A 20518-nucleotide genomic window follows, 5' to 3' on the forward strand; every position below is an offset into this window, starting at 1 on the left:
TACTAATACAGTTAACCAAAAATGAAATGAAGGAACCACTGCCTTACACCAACCAACCATAACACTGTGAGGTCAGCTACTAATACTGTAGAAAAGGGTCCATAATGGCCCACCGTCAGGCCTGTTCTTGGGGCAGTCGACGCCCACGAGCCGGCGCGCCAACGACGTAATGATGATGACATCATCAACGATGACAATGACGATGTCATAGCATAGAGTTCACCTGTGAGGTCATCAGCGATGTCAGACATAACGCTGATGATGTCATAGCTCCCTGGATGTTGTGACATCACAAATGCGGGGATATAAACAAAGTGTTCTGTGACGCAATATAGATTCCTTCTACTTCTATACTTCTTCAGGTATTCTGACTTCCTACTCTACCTTCATAATGTCAACCATTAGCACAACCAAATCCGAACCCGAGCTGAATCCTGGCTATCTTACAACCAGCCAGGCCCTGGTGACCGACTGCCTTACACCCAGCCAGGTCACCAGTGGTATTTCAACCGCGTCCCAGGATCGACATCTCGGTCCCTACCTCCATCCCTGTGATTCTGATCGATCACAGCCCGTGAGCCCTCATCCACGATCCAGCACACTTCACGAGGCAAGCCCAAAAGCTTTGCCCCCAGCAAGCCCACAAGCTTCGCTACAATTTGGTCCTTCGAGCGGATCAGAGGACTTGCGACGCTCAGAGATGGAACAGGAGTCAGGTGAGCTCGCCCTGGTCACAGCACCTCGCCGACCAGAGGAGCAATCCTTCCCCCACCAGATCGAATCTGGATACAACAGAGTATCCAGGGTTCGGAGTAGTACTCAGGGGCCAGTCCAACCGGGGCAGGAACTCATCCGCAGCCACCAGGAAAACCGACTCCCTGCTCAGGCAGTCCAGGCAAGGGCCGATCTAGCTCGAGAAAAGGCTAAGTTCGACGCTACGATCGCGCGCCAAAGGGAGACCAACCGGGACATCACTGAATACTTCAAGGAATCCCAACGCACTGGCAGGTCCCATCAAGTTGGCCACCAGTCAAGTCGGGACAGGTCAGGTCATGGAGGTTTGACCTATGACAACCATGACGCCTATGCATCCTGCAGCCCCAGCGGGCGCAGGAGTCATCATCACTCTCACCATCATAGCGCTAGCCACCGGACTGACCATGGCACATCGCGACACTCTAGCGCCAGCTCACGGTCAACCGTACGCGCCCACTCTTCCTCCCCAGCCCAAGCGGCAGCCTACGAGGAGGAGATGGCACGATTGCCGACCGAGAGCCTTCGCCGCCAACACGCGGAGGAGGAGGAAGCTCATGAGGAGTACGACCGGCTGAAAAAGCAAGCCAGAGAGGCCCAACAGGCCGAAGAGGAGGCCCTCCAAGCTAGAGAGCGGATCACCCGCCGCCTGGAGAGAAGCCGACGCCTGCGGCAAGCTGAGCTGGCGCTGGATGAGGCCCGGGTTCGTGCCCGGCTGCAAGTCGAGCAGAAGCACGTAGCGGCCCGGCCTCGCGCCCGTCTGCTTGCCGGGGACCCGGCAGTTCCACCTGTGCCTCTCGCCTCCCAAGACCAGAGACAGGCGTGCGTACCTGCCTCAGGGTTAGCAACCCGGAGGGCGCCACCCACTTCACCGGTGTCCGCACCCCGGCTCAACATTTCACCCGTGCCTCGTACCTCTCACGACCAGGGTCAGGTCAGCACGGCGGCTCCAGAGCCAACGACCCAAACTACGGAACCCACTGTTCCAGTGCCAATGCCACCAACACTCCCACCTAGGACAGAGGTCGCCGACCCTGAGCATGCAATAGAGTGCAACGGGGCGGCCGAGCCCGCCACCGGGATACACCAGACTCAGGGAGGCATGGCGAACGTGGGGACCAACAGCACAGGGCACAGTCAGCCGGACGGCGTCAATCATTCCCACAAGATAGCTGGACATGACAGCTGGGACCCCCCCAGAGGACGGGACCAGCCATCTCAACTACCTATTCCCAGAATTCACCTCCTGGCCCTGCCCGGGCTCATGGAGACAACTCCAGCCAAGGCTTCTAGGGAGGCCAACAAGTCCGAACAAGTGGAGCAAGTGGACATGCCTTTGCGGACGGCGAGCCAGGAGCCCCAGATGCTTCACCGGGCGGCCGTCTCCCTCATCGTCTCGCCGGCAATTTGCCCAGAGCAGACCTATTGCACCAAGAGAGCCTTAACGGAACCGAACCTTGGTCTAGGCGAGCAACCTTACCCCATCACCGCCCTGCAGCAGGAATCCCGCCCGAGGAATTTGCCCCTCCATCAGTTCGGGAGGATCCATCTTGTCCTGCTCATACAGCACCTATGGAAATGGGAACCAGGCTGGGATGATCCAGTCTTACCTGAGACACTGCTGCAGGCCTGGGAAGAGTGGGAGGACGAACCACCGCAATCACAGGTAGCTGTTGTGGTCGACATTGCGCGGGGAAGGCCCCTTCCGGCACTCACCACCAGCAGTCGGGGTTGCGGATCCCCCTTCCCTCTTCTCAGCCCGGATCGCTGGCCAGAGACACCCCGACTCCACACGACCGCGGATAAGAGCGAGGAGTTGAAGCCAAGTTACGGTGGCCTCAGGTCGGCTCCCCCCATGCCGGAGGAGTGTACGACCTTCGGTGCCCTCAGTGAGGATGCCACACCGGCGCTCCACGGGGCGGCCAACGAGGCACTAGGGGCAGAGGCCTCCCTCCAACGAGGGCAGACAAACGGCTTCCTCACCGACCCTACGCCGCTGAGGTTCCTCAACTGGAAACTCAAGCCACCAGAACCAGAGGCTCCTCACTACCGCAGTAGCTGGGTAGACCCCCGGCTCCTGAGCGGCTTCCTCACCGACCCTACGCCGCTGAGGTTCCTCAACTGGAAACTCAAGCCACCAGAACCAGAGGCTCCTCACTACCGCAGTAGCTGGGTAGACTCCCGGCTCCTGAGCGGCTCCTGCGCTGACCTCGCGCCGCTGAGTTTCCTCAACTGGAAACTCAAGCCCCCAGAGGCCACTACAGCTCACTACAGCAGTTGCTGGGTAGACCCCCAGCTCCCACACACATCCTGGCCAACGAGGACAGTCACCAAATCTTGGCTCTTGTGATGTACGGGACTGGACGACAGCGTGTAGACCCGTACCTACACCCGGCCGGTGGCCAGGCGGACCACAGCCCCCCTCACTCCCAGAATAATCAACCAAGCCCTGCCTATACCAGGTGGGACTGGAGGGCCATTCCGGCCATTTCTGGAAGAATACAGATTCCCCACAGGAATCTGGGAGCGGCTGTAGAAAAGGGTCCATAATGGCCTTCTATACTTCTTCAGGTATTCTGACTTCCTACTCTACCTTCATAATGTCAACCATTAGCACAACCAAATCCGAACCCGAGCTGAATCCTGGCTATCTTACAACCAGCCAGGCCCTGGTGACCGACTGCCTTACACCCAGCCAGGTCACCAGTGGTATTTCAACCGCGTCCCAGGACCGACATCTCGGTCCCTACCTCCATCCCTGTGATTCTGATCGATCACAGCCCGTGAGCCCTCATCCACGATCCAGCACACTTCACGAGGCAAGCCCAAAAGCTTTGCCCCCAGCAAGCCCACAAGCTTCGCTACAAATACAGTTAACCAAAAAAGTTAATGAATATGACCAACATATCAAATTGTTGATATGTGAATATGACATTGTACCGGTGGGGGAATTCATCAACATTAAAATTGAAAGTTCCTTTGAAATAACCTAACCTCTTTGAGGTCAGATCACTAATTTAGTTATATCCAGGAATTCAAGAATTTGTTATGACTTTGCCAATGTGAGAAAGCATCTGGTCTGTGTGGAGTACTCTTATTTATGTACTGTATCACGTTATGTGTTTCTGTTATAACCTGTAAAGTTGTGGGGGTGGGGGTGGGTATAACCCTTCTTTCAAAGCAAAATGTGCAAAACAAGATGTGTTAAAGTAATTTGGTTAGTAAAAGTAAATGGTGAAGTGAAAGTGAAAATATCCCTTCAGCTATTATCTTTGATGAGTAACAGTCTTATTCAAATATTAAGGGTGAATGTTGGAAAGTATGGATAAATCATCTGTGTTATCAAGTGAGCTTAATCCCATTATAAATGCTTATAATTTGTTGAATTGGACCCACAACACCTCCATTTTTAATGAATGATGCCATGAGCTCTAACACAACAGAGTGTTCATCTTAATAATTGAATTTCAGCTGGACTTTAACTGTCCATTCCCTAAAAGCTTAAAGGGCCACCTTGCCGATTTTTAACCAATTTATCATTACTAAATCAGTACTATATATGCAAATGAACAATATTTAACTTCCCTCCATCTTGCCTGACTGAGAGCTCTCCGTTCATTCAGACCTTGAGGTCCAAATTATGTCATAATGATGTAATTTGGAGCATTTTTGGCATGGTGTCACTATTACTATCACTATTACTATCACTATCATGATCACTATTACTATCATTATCACTACCACCATCATTATCACTATCACTATCACTATTACTATCATTATCACTACCATCATTACTATTACCATCATTATCACTATCACTATCATTGTTGCTCTCTCTCCTTAATTTACAGAACTTCCTAGACCAAATGACATCATTATGACATAATTTGGAGCAGGACGTTCTGCAAATGAACGGGGAGCTCTCGGTCCAGGCAAGATGGAGGGAAGTTACATAAAGTTCATTTGCATACACTACTGATTTTGTAATGATACAAAGCTGGTTGAACATCAGCAGAGTGGTCCTTTAAGGGCAAGCTCGAGAATTTAGTGTAGGAATGGTGTCTTAAATAGATGGAGAGGTGGCATGCGAGTGCTCCGTGTGCAGTAATGTTGCACACTGCATTGTGATTAGAATGAGAGATTGCCCTTACATACATTTCTTCCGTCTCCCGCAGAAGTGCTGCTTCTGCTCGTGCCTATAGTCGTCACCATGGTGATGACCACTGTCATGCTGCTGTATCTGGCCGCCGTGGTTGTTGTTGTTACTGTTGCTGTGGTGATGATGATGAACGCCATATTGCTGCTTTTGTGGACTCCCCCGGCGATCTTCGCTAACTGCGTTGTAGGTAGGATTAGTCTGTGAGCGTGTGAATCTCTTGTTCAGACTGTGAGCTCCATGACTGCTTGAGTTTGCCTGCCCGTCTGTGGATTTTCCCCATAGAATATAAGGTTTCTGTGTGTCTGTGGCTTCCTCAGAAAAATTGGATTCTGGCTGTGTCTCTGTAGCTCTCTTATGCAGCACATGAGGCTGGTGATCTCCCTGGTCTGTCTGGAAATATGTGGTACTCTTGTAGAGTATGTGCGGCTGGTGACTGGAGGGTCCCGTGAAGTTCTCTCTCTGGGCGAGGCCGGGCGACACGGGTCTCAGGAAGTAGTCTGCATCCTGTGTTCGGATCAAACCTGACTAGAGGCAAAAGAGAGAGTCCTGTTAACAGCAGTAAATAATCATTACGTATGGGAATATAACACAATGGGCCATATTATATCTTACGCCCAAGTGCAAGGGCAAATCTTAGAAAAGTAATTTTTTGCAAGTCCAAGTCAAGTCTCAAGTCTTTGAAGGGCAAGCATGTACTGTATTATCCTCACTCCTTTATCTATTAGAATATAGTATCAGCATTGATTGGATGATATTAGTAGATATTTCATTTATGTTAATTAAATATAATAAAATAAAGATTGTTTACAAGTCCCAAACCTCAAGTCCAAGTCATGTCTCAAGTCTTTGAGGACGAGTCTCAAGTCAAGTCTCAAGTCACTGTGTGTGATGTGACTCAAGTCCAAGTCCAAGTCCCCATCTCTGGTTTCTAGTAGAGCTGGGTATTGGTTCAAATTTCAAGAATCGATTCGATTCCGATTCACAAGGTTGCGAATCGATTAATTTCGATTCGATTCGATTCGATTCCGATTCGATTAATTTCAATATCGATTTGGTTAGTGATACCAAAATGTGTTTTTTGAGCTGTACCCTGAATTCAGTTATGTAACACAGGGGTTCCCAACCTTTTTGCGCCAAGTAGATGCATGGGGAAAAGAAGTTGCAGACCTGTTGTCAATTTTAATGGTTTTAGTTAGACATATATACTCACCAGGTGGTGACAAAGGGTAAATAACAAACAGCCTTTTCATCTGTCAATAAAGACACTTTCACAATTATGCACAGTGATTTGATTTCAGCCTATATAATTTCTAAAAGTAGATATTAATGATCAAACATTTCCATTCATGTAGCCTACAGTATTTATGTTTTTGTTTCAACTACAAACATAAATAAACGTCAACTTGAAAAAAATAAAATAATAATAAAATAATGTCCCCCCCTTTTAATTACCACTGGGTCACTGAAACACGTCCTTTGATGTACTGACAGAGTGGTAATTGAAAGTCTTTGATGTACTGACAGAGTGGTAATTAAAAGTCTTTGATGTACTGACAGAGTGGTAATTGAAAGTCTTTGATGTAGTGACAGAGTGGTAATTAAAAGGTCCTTTGATGTAGTGACAGAGTGGTAATTAAAAGTCTTTGATGTAGTGACAGAGTGGTAATTAAAAGGTCCTTTGATGTAGTGACAGAGTGGTAATTAAAAGGTCCTTTGATGTAGTGACAGAGTGGTAATTAAAAGTCTTTGATGTACTGACAGAGTGGTAATTAACTCATTGAGTGCCAGCCACTTTTGGAGAACGGACGCTCCCAGTGCCAGAGTTTCAGAGCGTTTTCAGTGATTTCTCGAGGCCCACAGAATATTGTGTGATATTACTATGTAAACACCGAACACGCACAAAGAACGATGAGACTCTATTGTATCAGCAGCAAAAAAAAGTTTATTGATATCATTTTCCGTTCTTTAGTTATCAGCCGGAGAAGATAGGTCAAAAACAGCAAAAACAGGCGTTTCCATCTAGAAAGCTGAGATATTGAGCCTTTTGTGAAATTAAGCATTTCAAGCAAATCACTGACTCTGAAACTAATATTTTCTGACCTGAAACATCTGAACAGTAATTTCCTTCAATATAACAGCACCCCCACCCCCCTCAACTCCAAACTCCTCCTCTGTGGGTGTGTCTCTGGTGGCTTTGCTCGCTCTGCTGCGTGTCAGGCGAGTCTCTGCTGCTTGCGGATCCACGTTCGGATGGCCGCCGCTCGTCGGGGGAGTCTGGATCGGGCTCGCTCGTTTCTGGGGTTTCGGTTGTGAGCTGGGATGAAGCTGCGTCCGATTCTGGGTTTTCTGGGCTTTCTGCTGCGCGTTTCAAAGTGTGCTGCACCCAGAGTCTATTTTCGGAGCCCCCCACCGTTGTGCGCCGGCTCCCAGCGCGACAGCGAAAAGCCAAACCATTCAATGGTTTCATCACGGCTTTTTCTGATGTTTTTACTCAACTTTCTCTAATCTGGAGAGCACTGTCGCCACCTAATGGGTCGGTAAAATAGGTTATACACATTCAACATGCCCCAAAATTTTACAGGAGATGTATTAGGCATTGATCCACGTCCCACCGTCAAAAAACGCAATTGACGAACATACTCATCCTTGGCACTCAATGAGTTAAAAGGAAAAAAAGGAGATTTTGAGTGCTAGAAACTAGCAAAGATTTGCACTTGCATTTGGCCGTAAGATATGGCCTAATGAGTTTGCTAGCAGTAATCTGACTCAACAGAAGTAGGCTCCGGGTATAAGCTTGGCTATTTCTGCTGTCTGTTTCAGACCCTTCTGCTATCTGCATGTTTCCGAAACTAGCCTACCCGTCGCTATGTGAAACAACAACAATCTGTGAGTTAGCAACCTACACACATTAAATGTTTTACTGTTTTATGTCCGTTTTCTTTTTCACAGATTTATACATTTTGTTCCACCAAAAGAAGTTGCCCCACAATCCTATTTCGCAAGGAAACTACAAACATAAATAAACATAAACTTGAAACTATGTTTCAACTACCATACACAGCCTATAATATTATGGCCTATGTTTATTAAAAAAAAAAAAAAAAAAAAAACTGGACCGGCTCGCGGCCGGTACCAAATGCGTTGCGGCCCGGTGGTTGGGGACCATAGGGGAAAAGGCTATGGGATTTTTGTATGGGAATTTTGGTCTGTGGTTAACACAACTTTATGAAACAGCAAAGTTTGTGTTCAGCAAGATCATTTTCACAAAAGAGGAAGGAGCACTGTTATGACTTTTAAAGCATAAATGCGTTTTTGTTTTTTTGTTTTTTAATAATTAGCACGATTTTCAGAAAATGCTTCAAAAGTCACTCCAGCTATTCATTTTAGGCGAATTTACTAATCTGTCTCTGTCAACAATTAGTCAAGATTCGACTCTTAGGTCACTGCAAACTTAACCTCAACCTGGCTCAATTATTGACTGTTTCTCCATGTTCAACATCTGTTTTGCTGTTCAGGGTCAGACGTTATCTCAGCTAAATCTTAATAACACTTAGCCAGCAAGAAAGACTTTGAGCTGTGTCAAACATAAAGGGCAGTCTGGGGGTGAAAGGAGGTGTGTGTGTGTGTGTGTGTGTGTGTGTGTGTGTGTGTGTGTGTGTGTGTGTGTGTGTGTGTGTGTGTGTGTGTGTGTGTGTGTGTGTGTCGTGGGTGTAGTGGTGGAGGAATTACTCAAGATCTTTTACTTAAGTTAAAGTATAAATACAAGTAAAAGTACAAAAGTATAGCATCGAAATGCACTTAAAGCAACAGAAGTAAAAATACTCATTATAGAGCTCAATAGTCACATGACTTTTCCCGCCCTGGAAGTAAGTTTCCCATTAATTTTCTCCATAGACATTTAGAAAACTCCTTATATAACGAGTTTTACAACAGACTTTTAGAACAGACATCCCGAAGCTTTTCATAACTCTGTAATCTAGTGAACATTCATAGGTGACACTTTTGTCTCTTTACTTTTGGCCTCTAAAATACATTTCTTAAAGCTGCATTCAGCGATGTTTTTGTGTTCAAATAAGTGATAAATGGCTCTATATTCTGACAGCAATCACTGAAATAGAGTGTTTGGTCAGTGACTTGAAACCCCCAACCCCTCTCTGTCCTCTATCTCTCCTGTAGTCCTGCAGGCAGGGCGGACGTATCACTGCATGTGTATGAAAAAATACATAGTCCTTTAAAGGCGATTGGACCCCTCCGTTTCTCAGAAAATGTCAACTTTTCTCTGATTGGATATAAAATTGGCGGCGACCTCAAACTATCCAATCATCAAGTTGACATTTTCTTGGAAACGGAAGGTCAGATCGCGATGCCTTCTAAAGGACTATACGTATTTTTCCACCCCGAATCCAACACGACATCCTTGAGTCTCTACGAGTTACGGTTGTGGAGATACATCCACCCTGCCTGCAGGATCAGGAGAGAGATAGAGGACAGCGGGGGGTGGGGGGTTTCAAGTCACTGACAGTGATTGCTGTCAGAATATAGAGTCATTTAACACTTATTTTAACACAAAAACATCACTGAATGCAGCTTCAATCAACCCTAAAGCCACACCACATCTGTATCTGTCTGTCTGATCTAATTTTACTCAGCTTTCATTTGAAGCAAAGCTAAATGCTAAATGTCCTCCCCCTACAAATCACTTGGGGTCGTGTGTTTTCCTCTTGTAAAGGATGCTTGCCCCGGGGCTGCTAGTAGTAGTAGTGATGCTAGAAGGTGGCACGCTCTTCCCACCTTGCCCCGGGGCTGCAGTAGTAGTAGTAATGCTAGAAGGTGGCACGCTCTTCCCACCTCTTCTCTAGTAGTAGTAGTAATGCTAGAAGGTGGCACGCTCTTCCCACCTCTTCTCTAGTAGTAGTAGTAATGCTAGAAGGTGGCACGCTCTTCCCACCTCTTCTCTAGTAGTAGTAGTAATGCTAGAAGGTGGCACGCTCTTCCCACCTCTTCTCTAGTAGTAGTAGTAATGCTAGAAGGTGGCACGCTCTTCCCACCTCTTCTCTAGTAGTAGTAGTAATGCTAGAAGGTGGCACGCTCTTCCCACCTCTTCTCTAGTAGTAGTAGTAATGCTAGAAGGTGGCACGCTCTTCCCACCTCTTCTCTAGTAGTAGTAGTAATGCTAGAAGGTGGCACACTCTTCCCACCTCTTCTCTAGTAGTAATAGTAATGCTAGAAGGTGCCATGCTCTTCCCACCTCTTCTCTGGGATTTCCAAGAGCCATGTGAGACACAGTCTATTGATGTGATAAAGCTTTGAACAACATGAGGTGTGGTCTTGGCCCATAATCATCTTTACAATGTAAGACCAATCAAGAAGTCCGTTACTCTGTTTCAACACAGCTATCATCACTCTCGGTTTCTCAAGTCATACAAAGGACATTATATAATATAGATCCTGAGTCATGTGCATATGGCTCAGAGACTGGAATTAAGCCTGTTTGGAAAATTGTGTTTGTCAAATTGATGGACCTCGTCGGGTGTCGGAGGGCACTCTGCCTCATGCCTTTTGGTTCTGCCCTTCACTGACCGGATTCTGGGCCAATGTATTTGACTGATACTCTAAGGCCTACAAAATAACCCTTCAGCCGGAGGCAGAACTCGCCATCTTCTGCTGCTCGGAGTCCTCTCTAGACATCCCTACAGCTGTGCAACAATCTCTGACACAGGGGACAATCGTTGCAAAGAAACTAATTCTGCAGGAATGGAAGTCCCCCTCTCCACCCTCTTTTCAGTTGTGGTTGGCAGACATGATCTCTGTTATACGGATGGAGAGACTCAGGTTCCTGAGGACCAACTCACTTCGGAAATTTCTAACAATTTGGGACCCGTTTCTGGCCTACCTTGACGAGGTTAGGGGCGATGGGTGATTCGCCCGGCTGGTTTCCTATGGACCCCCTTGTGGAGGACCCCATATAAATGTGTATGTGTGTATGTATGTATATATATATATATATATATATATATATATATATATATATATATATATTAGGGCTGTCAAACGATACATTTTCTTAATCGCGATTAATCATGCGATTAACTATAGTCAATCGCGATTAATCGCATCTTTGTATTGCATGTTTAAAATGCCATTATTTTGCATTTCAAAGCAATTTTAATTCGATATTAATAATTCTTATCAGTGTGTCGTGATTGGGAATCAAATGAATGCAAATAAATGTACTTTGTGATGTTGAATTTTAGATTTATTTTCAATTCAATAGAAGTGCAATGTAGACCAGGCCCGATTTTAGCCTGCTACACTAGGGTGGGCTGGTAGGGGGCAACTTTGGCAGTAACATGCAGTTTTGGAACATTCAATAAAGACACATAAAGAATAGACTATGACTCGACACCCTAAGTGATTCACACATGTTATGAGAGTGGTTTATATACCCATCACACCAATATCCGTTTCAGTGTAGAATGGTTAGTTCCTTGCTCTGCTCTCCCCTAAGAGTGCAACGGACAAACAACCATGTCCAACCCTGTATCACCCCATATCGTGCTGTGAATCTGTATTTTCCAAGTACGGGTGCATCGAAGGGACAAAATAGCGGCATGCGATAAAAAAAAAAAAGAACGCGTTATGGTCGGCCCTTAATCCCATCGCGATTAACACGTTAACGCTGACATATATATATATATATATATATATATATATATATATATATATATATATATATATATATATATATATGTGTGTGTGTGTGTGTGTATATTTATTTATTTATTTATTATTATATATTTTTCTACAAGCGCATAAGCACTTTATACAGCTGGTATAATGTATGTATGTTGTTGTTGTTTTTTCTCTCTTCATTTCCCCCCCTCTTTTTCCCTTTCTTTTCTTTTCCTGTATCTGAGTTGTTGTTTTTATGTGTTGGTGTTTTGAAAATTGAAAATTGCAAAATAAAATATTGGAAAAAAAAAGAGAATGATGGACCTCCAGCTGGTGTAATGTATTCTGGACAGCTAGCCAACAGATGACTAAGAAATGTCTTGAAGTTGAATCTCTACTTGATTAAGAATTGGTGTCCTGTGCTGACGTGTGGCCTCACAGAATCATTCTCTGTTTTCCAATACTCCATGTCAGCATTGGGCTTGATGTTTGATGTTTGATTTTATTAGACAGTATGCAATACATAAGACAAAATGCTGCAGTGTCAGGGATAACTTTATAGCTTACAACGACTTTAGAAATAAGTCCAGGACTTATTTCTAAAGTTGCTACAGCTGCATTTTATGCATTGTTTGAACACAACTTGCTGCTGCAGTTCAAAGAATTGTTTGGAAAATTCTAATTTTGTTTGTTATTGGTTGTCAGAGGACACAACAGAGTCTGCTAAAACGATTGGATGTCAATGCAATACCCTCATGCAATAATACTTTATTTGAGAAAGAACAGTCTGCATTAACATATTAAAGGATGGGGGATTCCAGGGTTGCTGTGTTGTTGTTTTCTGGTTACCATGCATAAAACTACGGGTGCTTAATAAGTAGGCCTATTCTTAGTTACTGTAGTACACTCGCTGACCTCTTGAGACATACTTCCCCTAACCTTGGAGCCAGTTGAAAAGCATGCTTGGACCAGAAAGTTTGGTCATAAATATGAAATATGCATGAAGGTAAAGTTTCCGGAAGAGCGAAAGAGAGAGAGAGACTTAGAGAGAGAAAGAGAGAAACAGAGAGATGTGAGGTGTCCAGTCCAAATTTCAAGCAGAAGGCCACTCATGCATAACCCGATCACCCCCTGACATCAGTCAAGTTCTACAGTAGTATGACGTGGTCAGTCAAAGTCCAAGTATGATGTCTGCAATGACGTCAGATATGACGGGGGGGGGGGGGGATCTCCTAGCCTATGCAGATGCCCTCCTCTTGCCTCAAGAGCAGCGCCACTGGCCAATGGAGTCATGCTCCTAGCCTATGCATGCCGATTGCTAAATAAAGTTTGTTAAATCCTACCAACTGGCCTCTCATGATTGAAATATATCCCATTATAGTGCAGGGCGTCAGGTGCATCTTTTAATGCGCTGAATGCCCCCCCCCCCCCCCCCCAGTTCCGTTTAGCTCCCGTTTAGTTTTTTCCCCTCCACCGCTCATATTATCTTTCCTGTCTGCATGTCTGGATGCGTCTAACTCCAGTGAGTCCAGCTGTTTACGCCCTCCCAAGTAGTGTTTCAGCATTTTATGACTGCTATTTGCACCTCGTAGAGCGCAGTGTGTAATCTGATGACTTTTCCTATTTAGGAACGACACTAGTGAGCTATTGTCTTAACATAACAGATGCATGTTGTTTTATGTTTAAAAAAAAAGCTTAACACGTTCACTGCCAATGACGTGTTAATACGTCAAAAAAAATCCAACGGTTGACTGCCAATGACGTGTTAATAAAATGAATTTTTTTTTTTGACCGTGGGATGTGCATCTAACCCTTTTACATCTCTTATATAAATATTGGAGCCACCGAAAGTGTACAACCCATTCCACCGACCCACTAAGTGGCGACAGTGCTCTCCCAGACTAGAAAAAGCAGAGCCAAAACTGCAGGGGAACGCGCGATGAAACCATTCTCATACTGTAGAATGGATTGGCGAAAACGCTTTCGCTGTCGCGCTGATTGCTGGCGGTGAGGGATTGCAAATTTGCATAATAGATTACGGGTGGAACACACTTTGAAACACGCACCATAAATAAGACCAGAATCGCAAAAGCTTCATCAAAGCTCTCAACCGAAACTCCAAGAAACGAGCGAGCAGCGGCCGCCAGCAGACAGGCACAGCAGCAGCAAAGCAGTGAGCCTGGTGACGCGAGGTTACAGCAGCAACAGAAACGAGCTTGTGACACGCCCGCTGCAGCCAAGAAGAACACACACGGAGGGAGGAGTTTGAAGGAGAGGGGTGTTTCCTGCTGTTATGGAGGAAATTACTGTTCAAAACTATTGTTTAGATGTCTGACGTCTTACTGATGCCAAAAATGAATGGTTAAAGTGACTGTTCTATCGAATTTCACAAAAAGCCATTTATCTCAGAATAAATTTTCAGACGCTGAAACCATGCTGTATTCAAGTGCTAATGCCTACATAACTACTAACTCTACAAACTAACTCTTTTAGACAGAGAAAGCACACATTCTATTAGTTCTTTTTAGATATTTTGTGTTCACAAAATCTTAGCAGAAAAGAATCCTCAGGTCTTGAAAGATGAGCCAGAATCCTCAAAAAACCCCTCTGGCAGAAGCTACCTACAGTAAAAAAAAAAACAGCTGGCAGTGAATGTGTTAAAGACTGTAGAGTTTATAGACTGAATTATAGACTGAAAACTAAAAGTTTTCTACTATTTAAAATTTCTATTATTGTTATGTATAATTGTTGATGAATTTTTCATGGTTACATAGCTTGAGATGTATGGGTAACTCACACCAGGGCAGGGACTTTTTGAGGAAACTGATGGTTGCCATTTCCCTCCCTCTCCTTGCCCACTAGGTGGAGACATGACCGGCTTTGATTGGTTCATCGTACCCCCCCCCCCCCCCCCCTAAAATTTTCTATTGAGGGATGTTCTATGTGGATGCATTGTTGTATTGTATGTTGTATTTCTAAAACTATATATATATATATATATTTATTTTTGACTAAGCTTATCCATTGTGGATTGCATTGATGTGATTTATTATATGTACATGAATTCTATCTCTGTCATGTTAATAATGTCTACATGCCAATAATGCAATCTTCCACTTATCACCTCCTCCCCCTCCCTCCAGCTTGAGCTGGATCAGTTCTGATTATGGGAGGAGGTTATAAAAAGACAAATGTAAAGCACTGTTGTATAACTCTGATGAAGACACAGTAGTGTCGAAACGTTAGTTTAATAAAAACTTCATTATACACTTGATCTGTGTGCTCCAGTATCTTTTGGAGTACATCCAAATATCTATATAGAAATTCAAACATGTTTGATATAATTGTTGTGGCTCCGACCGGCTCTGACTGGAGTCGGGAGGCAGTTTACACTTGACGATTAGAAATCTGTACCCATAATACACTAACAGATTTTGCTGCTAATTGGCACAACAACTGCCCACAACAACTACAGAATACAGTCAACAAAGACAGACTGAGCCAAACTGGAAATCCTATGTAAAATCGGAGGGAAACTCTTGTAGTGTATTTTAGGTATTACAAGACAACTGTGATAAGAGGCAGAACTCAGCAAAAGCCAAAAAGCTAAACAGACCAATGTGCCACCAGAAAGTACAACTGCATGTTGTGCTGAAAGGGGACACACAGAAGCATCACAGCTGATTGCGGACTGATCAGAAGGTCATGCTGTTTGTTGACCCCTATTGCAAGATCAAAAAAAACATACATACAATCCTTCATCAATATTTGTGTTTTCCATTATAAACATTGTTCCAGACTATTAGCCACACCAGGGGCAAATCTCCAGAGCACAGCAACAGCAACATTGTGGTGCCAACCGCAGGTCAACAGTGACAATGAATGTGATGAGGTTTTGACTGCCAGGCAATTAGAAATATATTGTAAGCTATTCTTTATGTTTTATTATATTGTAGTATGAACAAATATATTTAGTTGAATCCTTCTTTTCATTTCCAATTAATTTGCTGAGGGCTTCCTAGGAAGGCCCCTCCCATACCCCCCCCTCTCCTGGGGAGGTATGGCCCGTTCCTTCATGGCAAACAAACTGGGATGTGGCGGTTGAATGACATCACATCCGTTTTGTTAGCATTCCATTTGCAGAAGAGAAAACTGCGAGCTGACAAGTTCACTGTTGAATTGCGACACATCCGTTTAAACGAGATCCGGTCGCTATCCAGGCTAGCCATCGTTAGCAATAACAGTTAATAACAAGGCATTTCGCAGCATTTTGCGCATACAAACACTGCAGCAACATGTCCACACAGATAGAAGTTAGGTAGTGCTGTGTGTACAGCTGATTTAATGAGACGCAAACAAGACAGAAATGCTAATAAACAGTATTTACTACGATTTTAACTACTGTTAATGCACGGAGCAGCCATCTTGGATTTTGAGGTCAAGGCTGCTGAGGCTCCTACAAGTTTGGGAGAGAAAATACGAGCACTGGTGACGTCGCCGTTCGAGCTCATGACCTTTGAACCGTCACATTCTAATTTCCCAGTTTTAAAGAAATGCCCCATTAGACCCACGCAGTCTGCTCAGCTAGGAAGGATTACATTACATTACATTACGTCATTTGGCAGACGCTTTTATCCAAAGCGACTTACAATAACACATTTTTTGTCTGCAATAGAACAATCAACTATGGAGCACAGTCTATGACAACTACAGCTTCTGAAGGAACAGTGGTACAAGTTTAGGTTAGTGGTACAAGGTTGGTTAGTTTTTTTTTTTTTTTTTTTTTTTAATATAAGGAAAGAGAGAGACGAGGTTAGATCAAGAAGGGCCCAGATGGAGCCTGAAAAGGTGTGTCTTTAGTCTTTTCCGAAAGATCGGCAGTGATTCAGCAGTCCTGACCGAAGGTGGAAGCTCGTTCCACCATTGAGGTGCCAGGGACGAGAAGAGTCGAGATCGGGATGAGCGACTTTTGAGCCCCCGTAGCGAAGGAGGGGCGAGGCGACCTGCACTGGTGGAGGAGCGAAGGGAGCGGTGAGAGGTTTGGAACCTGACCATGGATTGCAGGTACCGGGGAGCTGTCTGGTGTACTGCCCTGTAGGCCAGTACCAGTGTCTTGAATTTGATGCGGGCCGAGATGGGAAGCCAGTGGAGCTCCTGGAAGAGGGGAGTGACGTGAGAGAATTTGGGTTGGTTGAATATCAGACGGGCTGCAGCGTTCTGAATGAGCTGAAGCGGTCGGATGTCGGTGGCAGGTAGGCCGGCCAGAAGCACGTTGCAGTAGTCCAGGCGGGAGGAGACAAGAGACTGGACCAGGAGTTGAGTCGCTTCTCTTGTGAGAAAGGGACGGATTTTGCGGATGTTGTAGAGAGAGAACCTACAGGAGCGCGAGGATGACATCACTGATGACAACATCACTGAAGACATCATATCCATTAGTTATCCATTCTTGACTGAATGAATGGCCATGTTGTGCATTCGGTAATTAATCGGCCTAAAATACATAATTTAAAAATCTGCCTCCATTAGGTCTCTCCGTTAGGGCGCTCTTTACACTTCCTGAAAGTTTCAGCCCGATCACACCTAAACTGCCATAGCTGTGGCCGAACACAATTCTGCTCATTCACACACGCAGGCATGCAGGCACGCACACACGCACACGCACACACGCACACGCACACGCGCACACACACACACACACACACACACACACACACACACACACACACACACACGAAACTTCTCATTCTTATTACTACTAGTGAGTTGGACCCTGCCATCCAAAGGAACTGACCCAAAATAAAAGGGAAATCCCCCCCCTTTCCCATTTCACAACCCCGCGCCCCCACCCCCTGGCCCCAAAAAGCTCCAAACTCCAATCTCCACTGTCAGTGTGGGAGATTCCACATTTTTGTTGAGTGAACTGAACTGGTAACATGGAAATCCCAAAGTAAGGCATTTTTGTTCCTTTATAAACAAACTGAGAGAACTGGACTGAACTATAAATAACTTATTCTACCCGTTTTGCTCTAATGTAATCTTTGAAAATTGAGCTGGTGGTGTGGTTGTTTGTGTTTCATTCTACTGCCCTGCAACTCATTATACATTGGTTTGGGTTGTTAAGAATAGCCATGCTTATCTGTATTCTGAATGCATGTTTGTGGGATTTGACTGATTTTTTTTTTTGCTGGTTTAACTGCGACATAAATAAATGGCCATGTGGTAATTTTATATAAACTATCAATTGAATTTACAAAAAATATGCTATATCGTGATGTATAATTATCGTTATCGGGATATGAAATGACCTATATCGGGATATGAGATTTTGGTCATAACGCACACCCCTAGGTGTTACTGAGATATGGCGTTACCGAGCTTGAAAATGGCGTTCGTGAGGTCACAGTGACCTTGACCTTTGGCCACCAAAATATAATCAGTTCATCCTCGAGTCCAACTCCATTGTCTAGGAAGTGAATGCTGACATCAAGATTCAACTTTGCTGTGATGACATGACAGTAATAGATAGATTTACACAGTAGCAGCATATTACCGTAAATTCCGGACTATAAGCCGCGGCTTTTTCCCCGTTTTTTGGCCCTGCGGCTTATATAACGGTGCAGCTTATCTATGGATTTAAAAAAAAAAAAAAAAAAAAAATACAAATAAAATCTCTCTTTTTTAGCACTCTTTCTAACTATAAATCCACTTCTGTTTTAATTTCCTCTCTTGCCCTCTTTTCACCACACCGCGGACACTGTGTGCACTGTAAAAATAAACAAAGGTGGTGTTGTGTTATGTTGTTTTGTTGAAATGTTACGGTAATACGGTAAATGGGAGCTTCCTCAAACATAGAAAATAAATAGAGTCCGCACACTGAATTAAAGTAAGCTCCCAGGTCAGTTTATTTTAACGTTTCGACTACAAAGTCTTCATCAGAAAATGGAGGAAAATTTCTGATGAAGACTTTGTAGTCGAAACGTTAAAATAAACTGACCTGGGAGCTTACTTTAATTCAGTGTGCGGACTCTATTTATTTTCTATGTTATCTGCTTTTCGTCCTGCACCTGAGCCTTACAAGCGGATGTGCACGCCCTACCTCTTTCTTCAGCTTCCTCAAACAGCCATCTCTTTCCCGACAATCCCCTCTGTGCGTGAACCCTTACATATGGTAATTACGGTAAGCAAACGGCCACTCGGTGACCTCCAAAATCGATGGATTTTACAGGTTACACAGCTTCATCAGCACATTTTATGTGCATTGCTTTGCTGCTTGTTTTTTCGATTATTTTTTTGTAAAGCACCTTGAATTGCCTTTGTGTATGAAAGGTGCTATATAAATAAAATTTGACTTGACTTGACATCATTGGCGGAAATCAACCGGTTACTCCTACCGGTTCAAAGTTCATCAGCAGCCCGGAATCACAACAAGACGAGCAGTAGAAGCAACTCTCTCTCACTTACCATGGGGAAGGTACGCAGAAATTCACACGACGCAGCTTTCAAGTTGAAAGCAGTCAATCTCGCATTAAAAGAGGGAAATAGAGCAGCAGCGCGTAACCTGGGCATCAACGAGTCAATGGTGAGGCGTTGGAAGGTGCAGCAGGAGGAACTGTCTCAGTGCAAGAAGACCAAAAAGTCCTTCAGAGGTCATAAAAGCAGATGGCCCGAACTTGAAGATTCCCTTGAAGATTGGGTGTTGACCCAGAGAGCAGACGGCCGAGGCGTTTCCACGGTGCAGATCCGACTGAAGGCCAAAACAGTTGCCACCGAAATGAAAATTGAACATTTCAGAGGTGGCTCATCTTGGTGCTTCCGATTCATGAGACGAAAGGGACTGTCCGTCAGGGCGAGGACTACTGCAGTGTGCCAGCAACTCCCTCCCGACTACCAGGAGAAAATCACAAACTTCGGCGAATTCACACAAAGGAAGATCACGGAATATTATAGGAGTGTGAAAACATCCACAATCACCAACGGGTTCCGAAAGGCTGGACTGCTGCGGGATGAAGAGGATGACGCCGCCACAGCTGGCGCTGAGGGCCGTCAGAGGCTTCAGAGGCTGTTCGATGCCGACACCGACAGTGACGAAGAGGAGTTCGTTGGTTTTGAGAGTGACAATTAAGGAGAGAGGAGAGTGGTTGACGAAGCCACCCTGAACCTGTTCGTTTCCGACACTGAAGATGAGGACTTTGGTGGTTTCAGTACGCAGGAAGAAGAGGAAGACGAGGATTAGTGACTTGACTTCTCTGGTTACAGCCGTTTGCTGCACCTTCACCTAAAAGATGAAGACAAGGATTAATGACTTTTCTGGTAGGCTCACTACTGTTGACTGATTGTTTTATTATTGTTTTACAGTTATTTTGTTTACAGCCGTGACTGCACCTTATCCTGTGTGATATAGCCTATTGTTGTGTGATTTTGTCTGGGGATTAGTGACCTGACTTTTGTTTTGTTTTGTTTTGTTGAAATGTTAATAAATGGGAGCTTCCCCAAACAGCCATCTCTTTCCCGACAATCCCCTCTGTGCACGAACCCTTACATATGGTAATTAAACATCAAAACACCCGCGGCTTATAGTCCGGTGCGGCTTCTATATGTAAAAAACAGTCAATTTTCCTGCTGCGGCTTATATACCGGTGCGCCTTATGGTCCGGAATTTACGGTATATGTTCCCCTTCCTCTTTTTATTATTTTTTATCAAGCAGTAGGTTAGCTCACAAGCCAGACAGTTGTTGCATTACACGAGCCAACACGAGAGTTTAAAGCGGGTGGCCGCGCGTACCGCGGCGGACACAAATCTCCGCAAACACTGGGATATATGCAACGTCATCGGCTGCACGCGATTACAGACGGCAAGGATGCGCAAGTAAGTCAATTAAGTTCAAGTTATCCGGGTCTTCTAGTAAATTCGGTGTGCAAATGGTCCCCCAA

The 20518-nt window shown here is 44.8% G+C and overlaps 1 protein-coding gene across 1 annotated transcript in view; it reads right to left on the reverse strand.

Moving 5' to 3' along the window:
- Positions 1 to 20518, reverse strand: part of adamts16 (ADAM metallopeptidase with thrombospondin type 1 motif, 16) — a gene marked incomplete at both ends in the record, with an annotated part of 179072 nt that overhangs the window by 129956 nt on the left and 28598 nt on the right. Inside the window, 2 exons of the mRNA XM_083648904.1 lie at positions 4912 to 5091; positions 5323 to 5440. Coding sequence (XP_083505030.1) covers positions 4912 to 5091; positions 5323 to 5440 — 298 coding nt within the window. The remainder of the gene's footprint in view (positions 1 to 4911; positions 5092 to 5322; positions 5441 to 20518) is intronic.

Source organism: Poromitra crassiceps (genome assembly GCF_964638095.1).
Source record: "Poromitra crassiceps genome assembly, chromosome: 1".
In the NCBI taxonomy this organism is placed as follows: Eukaryota; Metazoa; Chordata; class Actinopteri; order Beryciformes; family Melamphaidae; genus Poromitra; species Poromitra crassiceps.